The following is a 12,469-nucleotide window of genomic DNA, read 5'->3' as shown; positions in this document are numbered from 1 at the left end:
TACACACAGTATAACATGATAACCGATATTTCCTCATACAGAAATTTAAAATCTGATAACATTTTCAGTCATGTTGCCAAGCACCAGTGCCATATACTGCTATAGTACTTCCAAGTGGAAGTGCTAGTTTGAATGTTTTGTAAGCCGAGATATTTCAGTGTTCAAATTGAAAACAGATGCTGATTGACAGCACTTGGCCTTTCTGTGATCCCTGCATCACTCTTGCCCTCCATCCTTCCTTCAGTCTCTTTTCTCTTTCTTTCACATCCATCAGCCTCTCCTGGCTGCAGACAAAGTCCCACACTCTGAAAATGAGGCTCCACAGGAGCACCTCAAAATGGTTCTTTCGCCCTGCTCTAGAGCAGCAGCATTTTTGATGCTATGAGGACCATTAAAGGTTCTCTATAGCACAGAACCTTGCTGTAATGAGGCAAGAGCACAGTATATTTGTGCTATAGGTCATGGTATACTGTGGTGTGTATGTACTGATGCATTACAGTCTGCAACCAGTGATCATGATACAGCACTACCTCCAGTATCTTACTACTTTAATACTATACCATTCATTCTCCCTATGCTGATTTATTTTGACTATTCAATTATAACATGTCAGTGGGATCTCAGAGTCATTATGGTTCTGTACATAACCAATGGCAACCCTTTATTTGGGCTGCCCAGTGTTAAAACATAACTTTGGATTGACTTAGTATCAACCTAACCCAGACTGATACAAAGCTGTTAAAAGTGAATTGATAGTCTGTTGATACTAAGCTGAGTGTTTACATTGGTGAGATGAAGTTAAGCATCAGCGCTGACCCAACTCTGACTTTCACCCAAAACAAAGTATAGAATATAAAAATAAACTGTAACTGAACCACGTCTGTAACCAGTGAACCCTGAAGTATCCTGTTTTCTCAGAGTGTACGCCGTCCAGATGACAATACAGCAGCAGGTGGCTCTTATCCACACTGTGTAGGCCTAAAGCTAATAAAATCACATCTGTGTGTGTGTGTGTGTGTGTGTGTCTGCCTGTCTGTGCACACGTGTCTGTGTATGTTCTCATGTCTCCTGTTGTAAATTACCACAATCAAGCTGTAATTTGATACAATTGCATCGCCGATCACTAATTATTGAATAATGATGTTGTGTGTGTGCATGTGTGTGTGTGTGTGTGTGTGTGTGCATGCAGGAAATACACCCATATAGTCTGTCAGGTACAAACTGTGCTTTTGACCTACAGGCTGAAATGACACTGCAATCTACATCCATATAAAACAAGTTTATCCTCCACAGACCCACACACACTGTAGATAAATTAGAAACATTAAAAAATAGTCAAATTATGATAAGAAGAAGATGAAGGAGACAAAGAAGAAGAAGAAGAAGAAGAAGAAGAAGAAGAAGAAGAAGAAGAAGAAAAGTGTTCTGTCTGTTCTATCAAGGATTCTCTATTCTCTATCTCGCCACTTTGTTCTCAGGGCTTCAGTGTGTTTTTTTCTTTTTGTATTTTGCAGTCTGCTGGACAAATGTTTTAATAACACTGTTTTTCAAATTATCTAAGGGCTTTTTACTGAAATATTATAATAATAACAATATGTGTTGTTTTGGCTTTAGGTGAGCATGTACACTGATACTGATATACCTGTGATGAGCCAATATGAGCTGGCTGGAATATTGGCCAGGCTCTAATTTCTCTTCTTTTGTGTGTGTGTGTGTGTGTGTGTGTGTGTGTTTGTTTTGCAGGGCTGAGGGTATTTGAGGACAGGAGTGATGCATCTGAAGCAGCTGACTGTGTAACTTGTGTCTGTACCAACTTAAACAGAGTTTCCAATAAACAAGATGTGAGTGGCTCATGATTTTGCATTATGCGGTGAACTGCTCCTTTAAGTTTATGTGCGGTTTACCTGAGGCGTAGGGCAGGAAGCAGCTGGGGTTGAACTCCAGTTTCTTCATGAAGCGGATCTGGCCGTTGTCCCGCACCGAGTAGAGGTTCCTCTCGCCCAGGACGAAGATGGAGGAGGAGGAGTGGGAGAAGGTGGGAACAGAGAGATCCAGGGCCTGTTCTCCCAGGACCAGAGTCCAGTCAGGCTGCAGGACACACACACACACACACACACAGTTCACTCACACTGCTTGTTGGGTATTCCCATTTTGTTGCAGTGGAAGGGAAGAAATACACATGGAGGCATTTTAGGAGAACCACCGTCTGCATGTTTTGTGTTTCCTCTCTGTAAACCTGCCTTGTTCCTCCTGTGTGCTTAAATGCGTTCACGTTCCAAAACGCAGATGTGCCGCCGGCGTACCTTGGCATTTGTACATTTCACATTTCTGAGGGCCACCAAAACCTGGACTGTCCTCAAGATTTCTGCGTGCTCCGTGTGTGTCAGAGTCTCATAGCTGAACAGTAATCTACACCCACCGTCAATATTTTATCGTGTAAATACAGCACACTCACCGTCAGCCTCTTGCCCCCGGTCTTGACAGGCAGGTCGGCGTCCTGTCGGCTCTCTGCCTCTGTAGCCACAGCCAGAGTCTCATACCTGGAGTCAGAGAGACACACACACAGCGTTATGTATTAAACAAACACACTCAAACTGCTGGCAGTGTGTCGCAGGGTTGTTTGTCGGCCACCGGTTTATAGGGTTTGTGCTGTTTGCCGAACTGGCCTTGCAAGATTCAAGAAGCGTAGAAAGATATAAGACCGAGTTTTCCACCTTTGTCATCCTCTGAAGCCCCTGACCTTCATAAAGCCCAGATCCCTATTTAAACTGATACATAACTGACTTACCCTCAGGACTGAACCTATAATTTGGTTTGTGTTAATTATGAAATTGTCTAGGTGTCATACTTAAATAAATTAAAAGTTGTGAGATGAAAGCTTAATGTAAAAAATAATCACTCCGCTTTTTGTGTCAGAGCAATGCCTAGTGAATTAACCCTCTGGTACCTGAGCAAATTCACTTGATTTCTTTCAACAACACGGTAAAAAGACCATGAGCAAATTTGGAAGAAAAAAAATACTGGAACATTAGGAAAAAATAAAATGAATAAATAAATAATCGTAACAAAACAAATACCAGAAAATTTGAAAAAAAATTACCTGAAAATGATCAAAAAGTATTTACAAAATGACACAAAACTATATTTATAATTACTAGATTTAAAGGTCAGATCAGTAATGCTAAATCAGTGACAGATTTCTTGCGTTTAAATGCTTGTGACAGAAACATTTAAATTATACTGAAATTAAATTTGACCTAATTTTGATGAGAACCCCCTGAGAAAACATAAGGACCCCTGACAGCTTTGAAAACCACTGATTTAAGAACTGTAAAAGTACATCTTTAAGTATGTAAGGGTATTTGAAATGTGTTTAACAGCATTATTCAGAGCATCACCAGCGCTCTCTCAGGTGCACTGCACTACAAAGCCAAAGACTGAGCAATGAAACTGAGACTAAATCACAAAGTTTATCTCCTGCTCTGGTAAAAGCATTTTTGGTACAGAGATAGGTTGTAAAGTATTTAATTTAAAGGCTTTAATTTATGTTGACATGAAATTTAAACTTTTAATTTAATCCACAGTAATCATTTCAATTGACATTTGGGAATAAAAAAAACAACTCCTGCTGTTTTGTCTTGTAGTGCAGCTTCAGAGCCACTGACAGGGCTCAAGCCTTGCTCAAAGGCACTGTAACTGTGCGGGTAACAGTTCCCACTGAATGGTTTCCTGTGGGCAATTCAGTTTTTTTAAGGGCGCACAGAAATCAGAACACAAACAGATGAGCACAGGAAGACGTGTGACGAGCTCCACAGCCAGCGTCTTATCTCCCCCTCCTCCTTCAGAGAATCTCAGCTCAATCAAGATGCAGCTGACCCGGCGATCTCTGATCTGCTGTCTATCGGCTTTTCATCAGCCAGCTGCTGGCACGCAGCTGAGGATGAAGTGGTCACACTGATCCGCGGTCAGTTGATTTTGGCTCTTCAGCATCAGGAGTTTTCCAGTAAGAGGCTGGCAGTCGCAGCAGCCTGGCGGGAATCTGAACTCCTCTCCCTGTAACACCTGGACGGATGATGGAGAGCTCCAAACTCCAGCCCAGCCCGGCTCGCAGCCGCAGGCCAAACACTAAATAACCACTGATTTATCCACTCACAGGTTTCTCACTCGGCCCTACATTCTTGGACCAGACCCTCGCAGTTAATCAAGCTTGGCAGCGCTGAATTCTACCTTAAATCTTAATCGCCATAATCCAATATGGCTGCCAGATCATGGGTGGACGGAGGTTAAATCATGTGTGCCTGGAAAGCCGGTGTATGTCTGGGTAAGTGAGCGTGAGTCTGAGTCCAGGATTTCTATTAGGTGTGTAACGGTTATCCGGCTGGGGTCGGGCCGTCCGGGCCGGCGCTGCTGAGTCAAACGCACAGCTGGGAGGTCGTTAACAAATCGTGTCAGCCATCTTCAAACCAGGAAAATATGATTCGACAGTCCAAATTGTGGACGCTGATTTCTCTAACATTTTATTTTAGTTTATGGTGCAGCTCAAAGCAATAACTTGGAAGTGTTCACACACTCACACCTGAAAAAAAAAAATCGGACTGAAGCTTTCTGCACACTCCATTTGCTCATAATTATTCTCAGCTTTTTCCCATTTAACACACAAGCGGTCTGTCAGGGATGTGTTTCAGGTGATGGTTTGCAGCCAAACAAACAAACAGCAGCTCAGTGTGGATGGCAGGGCCGTGTGTGGCGGGTTCCTACGGTGGGCTTTGCACCCCCAATTATTTCCAGTCACTCACAACCAAGTTAAGAAAAACTATACATCCCTTTTCACTGATTATATTTGTAAAGCAGTCACAGTTGGTTAATCTCTGGTATCTTGCTACGATTTTCAGAAGGTTGGACTTTTCTCATCCACAGGCCACAGCTAGCACGGCTCAGTGACCTTGACCTTTGAAACCATTGAAACATGAGCAATTTCACTTCAATTTGTTCAAAAACATGGAGAAAAAAGAGGCAAATTAGCAAATAAAAATTACTGGGAACATTAGTAAACAATTTTGAAAAAAAGTTACCAGAAAATGAGCAAAATAAATTAATAAAAGCATGAATGGATAAAACTAGAAAAATTAAAATCAAATAAACATGTTCTTAAAAATTACAAAAAGGTATATTTATAATCACTACTCACAAGCTCTTGATACAAGGCTCCCTAAATCACTTCTTTAAGGTCAACTTGGGGGTCAAGAGCATGAGAGTTTGAAAACCACGGGCATAGCTTATGAAATTAGCACGAGGTCCTGAGTGTGTGTTTGCATGACTCATCTTTGATACACTAAATGGAAGAGTTTATTCAACACTGCCAGACGCTCAGTGAGAGCCGTCTAGACACGGGCCTGGCAGATGGTTAATAAAAACTAATAAATAAAAGGTCCTATTCTTTGGTGGAGGTTTTTTTTTTGTTGTTTCTTTAGTTTTGGTGGGGTGGAATGGAAGATTTTCATTTTTTTTTTCAAGCAGCGAATCAAATTTTCCCCAATGCTGAAAGAATGTAAATCACAGGAGGGAACTGAGAAGCTGACTCATGTTCCAGAGAAACAAAGAGCATCACAGATCAGCAAAATGTTCGACTGGTCACACACTTCAGTCACTTCACACTGGGGCTTTCTCTGTATATGATTAACATGACATCATCACATTGGCCAACCAGTGAAGCTCATTCCTCCAAACTGTGTTGAAAACAGCTCTGAAATCTGATTTTTGAATTATCAAAAAGGTGTGTGTTCTGCTGAACCCATAGCTCGCAGTGTCCACTGGTTTCAGTGGGAAACAGACAACGCTAACAAGCCGCGTTATGGATGACCGCGAGTAAAGAAGACTTTTCATTACACTGTGCCCATGTCCTGGTGAAGAAAATGGACTCCAAAATAAATTGAACATGTCAGGGCTTAGTTTTAAAACAACAGTGAGTGTATGGACAGGCAGACACTCGCATGAGTGAATGGATTAAATTCAGTCCAGTAATAATACTAAAACAACACGACTAAATAACTGCATTCTTCCACTCAGATTCGATATTCCTCTTTCACCTTTCACTTACATGTTTTGCTAATGATGGATTTGAGGCAGCATGAATGAATTAGAACAGTGTGTGTGTGTGTGTGTGTGTGAGAGAGAGAGAGAGAGAGAGAGAGAGAGAGAGAGAGAAATTATTGAAAAACCACTGAATATTCACCTGCATACCGAACATATGAGAAAAGAGAGCAAGAATCACACCACACACACACACACACACACACACACACACACACACAAACACACACACACACGGCTGGCAGTGAGAGACACCTGGGAACACTGAATAAGCTTTTTCGTTTGGCCATTTAAATGTGTTTGTGGTGAAGGTGGCATGCTCGCTCTCTCATGCATGCACACACACACACACACACACACACACACACACACACACAGAGACCATATTAAAAGCACAGAATAATCCAACACTAACGCATACCTAGCTGAGTGTGTGTATGTGTGTGTGTACCACATTTACCACAGACACTTTTAACTGGACAACCACACAAACCCTTTCAATATTCCCAAGTCCATTACCCCACCAACAGGAAGTGTGTGTGTGTGTGTGTGTGTGTGTGTGTGTGTGTCTTTAGGAGGTATCAGTCATCGCATAGAGCGTGGGACACTGAGTTTGAGGAAACAGTCTGCTCATTTATATGAAAGAGGATCTCTCTGAAAAGCTGCTCATGGACACACACACACACACACACACACTTATTTATGTCATACATGCACATACAGTACATGCTGCTATATGCACATTCTACACACAGACATGAAAAATATACAAACATACATGCATATACCCGCTGTGTCATGGATAAACATGAACTAAACAGACACAGACACACACACCGACACACACACACAGAGACACACACACACACACACACACACACACCAAATCAAGCTCTCATTCATCAGGGCAGGAGAGAGTCCAGCAGGCTAAATAAACTGAACCAGGCAGAACAGATTGACCAGTCATCTCATATATAATATATAACACACACACACACACACACACACACACACACACCCCTCAGTGAACCCCTTACCCAGTTATCTGATATAATGTATAACATACCAATCAATGAACTTCTAACCTAAAAAAATATTGTATATAATAAACCACTCAGCGAACCACTAACCAGCCATCTGATGCATCATTTGTAATTTGAATTTATAATCTCAGCGTGGACCCGGTCTGCTCACTGGCAAAGTAAAAATGATAACACTTGTACAACGTGTCAATGTCTTTGTTTCACCAAAGCAGGATGAAACAGCGGTGAGTTTTGTGAGGAGGGGAGCTGAGTAACCGTGGGATGTTTCTTTACTGAGCAATCAAACAGAATAGACTTGCAATCAAAAAATAGATTTGAGAGCAAAACTATCCACTCTGCCATCAAAAAAAAAAAAATGTTTCATTGCAAATGAAATAACGTTGTGATGAAAATGTGAATCAAAACCTTTTGTTTGCCGCTGAGCTGAATCTTGTAGGTGGGACCTACGCTAACAGATGTAAGACACGTCTCTGCTGATCGGAGTGACAGCTTGGCAGCATCCACAGTCATAATGTGATCGTACAGTGGCAGCTCTGAGCCAGGCATGGATAGTTTTGCTGTAAAATCTATTTTGTGATTGCAAACCTGTTCTGTTTGAGCTCATAGTAAAGAAACAAAAAACATTCATACGTAACAAGTTTTAAAAAGAAGTTAAAAAAAAATAGTCAGGGAAGACAAAAACGTTTTTCCACTGCAAAGAAGAGACCTTCAAGAGACCGTGTTTTGACAGTGGAAGAATCAGTTCATGATTGCGTAGTTAACGTTTCTCCTCATATTTTTGACTAATCACCATTAAACTCAGAGGGCCGGAGCCAAACTAAATGCTGAGAAAACAAAAAAATCTGCTCTGCCGGGCTGCTCCTGGGGCTCCGATCTCATCTGTTAAAATCCACCTCGATGCAACGCAAACAACCAACCAAGTTCAAATAAAGAGTCCGTCTACTCTGCAAAGCTTTATGGATACAGTTAGTGTTACATTAGGACTGTGTGTGTGTGTGTGTGTGTGGAAATGATAAATGCAATACCCAAGGCAGATTTAATGAGAGAGTAAATGTTGATCTGAATATGAATTTATAAGGGATTAAATATGTCTCCATTTTTATCAATTTGTGATTCTTTGTGGATTTTTTTTGTTTGTTTGTTAGTTTGTTTGTTTGTTTTGTGTTTATATTTAGTTAACATGTTGCAGTAACTCATTATGCATTTCTGTGAATTTGGCCCCAGGGAGACAACAAATCTCTCTCTTTGGTGCAAAGCCGAAAAAGTTTGGAAACCCCTGATTTGGACATTTGGCCTCATTATCATTCTGCCTCAGTTCCTAGATCACCAATGTTAAAAACAAAATGACAGTAAGGAGGTCAAAGGTCAGAGGTCACAGTGCGGCACCCAGACATTACCATGCTCCCGTGATTTCTCTGAGTAATGAAAAGGGAGGTCATGGAGTGACAGAGCGAATCATTCTCCACATGAAATCAGCTCCTCCAATGAGAACTAAAGAGCAGACCTGAGGCTGGAAACCCTCTGATGGTACAGATAGCAGAGTCTAGACTGTTGGAAATGAATGAATGGGGAGAGGGGGAGGAAGGGATTCAGAGTAAAGGTGATGACAGGAAACTCTGATTAGGCAGCTATATAAGCAGTTCTCTGGTAAGAAAACAAGTCTTTCTCTGCAGATTTACTAATAAAATCTTTACAAAACAGCATAGCAGTTGTTTTTGATTATTTGAGAGATTTTAGAGCATGGCAACACCACCGTGCAGACAGGAGTTACACAGTCGTTTCATTAGACAGGTCGGAGGTCACTGGCCATGTGAAGACTTGGTACCAGTGTCTCCAGTGACCTCAGATCTGTCAGAGTTTTTTTTTTACTTTGACTCCTCTGTGCTTCCAAGTCTTTCCCATCCTTACTTCCTCCTCACTTCTATGTTCCATGTCCCTGTCTTCCCAGTATTCCCCACTCATCCTATTCCATTAAACTGTCACTTGTGATCAGATCACCAGAGACAGATGTTAAAATCAAGCGTGAGCAGGGTTCAGTGTTCAACATGTTGGTTGTGTGGATGGCTGCTACAGAGCATTAAGACATGCATACTGTCTGCTTATTGTTCCTACACACATTTGACCTGATTCAAGTCAATACTCCAGTGACTCATGATGTCAAGGAAACGCCACTCTGGTTATTTTGATAAAAACAAAGTTATAATCAGTGGTAAGATCCTTGGTGTCTGCTCGGCCTTGCCATTTGTTAGGGAAAGTAGGGAATTCATTATTTTATTTTCTCTCCCAGACCGCGCATGAGAAACATCAAAGGTCGGCAGTGGTAGTGGCCTGGACGTTACATATGCAAACGTGACACGGCTGAGTGCATACAGACTGAATAGTAACTGAATCCATATAAAGTGGATTACTAGCAAAGTTGTGTCACTTCAAACCGGGTCTGCTCTCTGAAATTTATTAGACAATACAGTATATACAGTGTCAGTGTGTGTGTGTGTGTGTGTGTGTGTGTGTGTGTGTGTCTGGGGAGATGGTGAAGTCAGTGTTTCCGCAGTGATATCTAGTCTGGGGAATCTCTTGATACTGGAGCAAGGGAGGAGGGAGGAGGCGGGCTGAGATAACAAACAGCTGGGAGAAAAGACGATGCACGCGCGCATGGACACACACACACACACACTTACTTTCAGACTTCTAAAAACTCTCTATTGTGCAGCCGCGGGAAATGGGAGGAGTGCATGTGTGTGTATTTAAACAAGAAAACTATGAGGAAATGGATTTAAAATTAAAGATTTGTTGGCTGTAAGGTAACAGACTGAAGAGACACTGAAAAAGGTGAGGATACCCTCACCATATGGAGAAAATCTTCTATTTTTCTCTTACCCCATGATATTTATTACCATATCGCACAACCCTACCTCCTCCTCTGCCAAATCAAGCATATAGTTGTCGGCAGGCATCTTTTCTAGACAGAGTCACGTCCAGCTGGTCCAGCCATTTATTTACTGAGAGAAACATTTTCTGCTTCAGGTGAGTGTACAAACTATTTTGGCATAAAAACATTTATGCTAAACTGAGGAGGGCTTTTCAAAATGACCAGTCCCCATAAATGTTTTCTAATTCAGTACAATTTCCCCCTGAAAACAGAAACCCAGCTTGTGTGTGTGTGTCTGTGTCTGTGTGTGTGTGTGTGTGTGTGTGTGTGTGTGCAGACGTACTTGTAGCTCTCCAGCTGCCGTGCTGAGGACACGGTGAGGAAGGTGTCGGTTCTGGGACAGTAGACCAGCGGGCCGGGCAGCAGGAAACCGGGGAGGAACCTGCCGAAAGAGTAGCTGTCCTGCTCGAAGAACATGAGCATCCCGTCCATGGACTGGATACACAGCGAGTGGTGACCTGCAGAGCGACAGAGAGAGAGACGGACCGCTGACGCCTGCTGTCTCTCCTCTTACAGCATCATTCAGGCTCCATGGGAATAAAGACACTGCCTGGACAGTCTGTGTATTAAAACACAGTGCTGACCAGCTTGAGCAGCTAACAGGTTTATGTTAGGAAGAATTAACTAAACATTTTAATTCAAGGCGTGTCCGTCTTCAAATGTGAGAAACATGACACAGAGCGCATCATATGAAGATATGATTTCACTGTTTTATCCACTTGAAATCCAGAAAATTTTATTCAAACCTCTGAACAGATTGAACAGGAGGGTAGTAATTTATTCATAATTTTTCACAATTTATGTGGTAAGTTTAATTTTTTTCTTGCAATTTAAATTTAAATATAGAATTACATAAATTACAAATACAGTTTCCTGTAATGTTTTACAAATTTATAGCTAATTCTAGGGTAATTTTTCACCATTAATTTTGTGGTTACTTTCTTGTAATTTTTTTAAACTTATGTTCTGGTCCTTATGTTCTATTTTACCCCATGTTTTTCCAAGAAATCAAGTGAATCTGCTCAGGTTTCAAAGTTAAAGAAGAAAATGAGGGAACACATGTCCCTTTTTCAGTGAGTGAGTACGTTTTTGTCACTTGCAGAACAGAATTATTCATTTTCATGTGCAGTCTCAGTTTTACATTAATTCCTGCACCTTCTTTGACATCAGTCCGTTCCAGCAGAGTGTTTATGAGGTTTATTACTTTGGCGCCACAGTAATTTGAACTTGGACAAAATGTTAAAATATAAGGACAGTATATGTTAGCTGGCCAGCAGCATGGCTCACACTTTTTCACATTACATTTTGTGTTTAATGACGGTGGCTCTCGCTCTGGTGTTTCATATTGAAGATATTCAGACTGCAGAGCCAACAATACTGAATAACACACAGAGCGTGGTGTGTGTTTCATTTCAGCGGTGATGCTGTGTTGTGGAGCGCAGTGTGTTTTTCCCCTTGGTTGAATCTGATATCTCCATTAACACCTCTACACACACACACACACACACATACACACACACACACACCTGGTTCTGGGTATGGGTGTGTACATGTGGGCGCGTGTGTTCATAAAGGCCATAGAGATTGAATGTTGACACATACACACACTCACATGTACACACACAAACACACACAGCTATAAACCAGTGAGGCTGTGTGACCAGAGAACTATAATTAGGCCTCAACGCGCTATTAAAACTCACACTGCCATCAACTAGAGGTCAGGGAGACAGCCACCTACAGCGCAACGCACACACACACACACTCTCACTCACTCACACACACACACCATCTCCCAGCAAGGGGATGGGCAGAGAAACCGCACACTCCTACGCACCTATTCTGTGTAAACACATGTCAGTGTGTGTGTTTGTGTGATGAGCTGAATTCAGGGTGGCCGTTAACACACTGAAGGACAAGGTCACCCTGTGTGTGTGTGTGTGTGTGTGTGTGTGTGTGTGTGTGTGTGTAAATGCCTGATGTAAGTACATAACATACAGCTGTGCAGCAATCAGTCAGGGGCAAATGGTGGGTGAATACACACTAACATGCACATATGTGTGTGTGATTGTGTGTGTTTTGTGTACTGCGCTATGTATTTTTGATAGGAAAAAAACGTCATTTGCAAACGTTCATAGCTTTTTTCCTTCTGTTTTTTTCTTTTTTATGAACACTCAGGATTTCACTTTACAGCCGACACAAAGCCAAAAGAATCACATTGTGAGAGGTGTTCCTTTACATTGTTCATGCGGCCGGCGGGTCGGAGCTCGGAGTCGACCCGCTCTGCTCTCCACTCCGTGCCGTAAATAAAGCAAGACGGCTAGACTGAAGCATCCTGCAGGTTTACACTGTTTTTAGCCTTTATTTAACCAGTGTCACCGAGATTAAAACCTCTTTTGAAAGAAGG

At 41.8% G+C, this 12,469-nt stretch overlaps 1 protein-coding gene across 2 annotated transcripts in view; it reads right to left on the bottom strand.

Annotated features, from left to right (window-relative positions):
• bbs9 (Bardet-Biedl syndrome 9) overlaps positions 1 to 12,469 on the bottom strand; it is a 174,145-nt gene that overhangs the window by 146,968 nt on the left and 14,708 nt on the right. For both annotated transcript variants that reach the window (XM_030073159.1, XM_030073160.1), the window contains exons 6-8: positions 10,346 to 10,520; positions 2,456 to 2,540; positions 1,905 to 2,088 (exon numbers count right to left, since the gene is read on the bottom strand). In XM_030073159.1, the coding sequence (XP_029929019.1) occupies positions 1,905 to 2,088; positions 2,456 to 2,540; positions 10,346 to 10,520 (444 nt within the window). The remainder of the gene's footprint in view (positions 1 to 1,904; positions 2,089 to 2,455; positions 2,541 to 10,345; positions 10,521 to 12,469) is intronic.

The sequence above is a fragment of the Myripristis murdjan genome, chromosome 16 (assembly GCF_902150065.1).
Source record: "Myripristis murdjan chromosome 16, fMyrMur1.1, whole genome shotgun sequence".
Lineage (NCBI taxonomy): Eukaryota > Metazoa > Chordata > Actinopteri > Holocentriformes > Holocentridae > Myripristis > Myripristis murdjan.
This window is presented reverse-complemented; position numbering and strand designations above follow the sequence as displayed.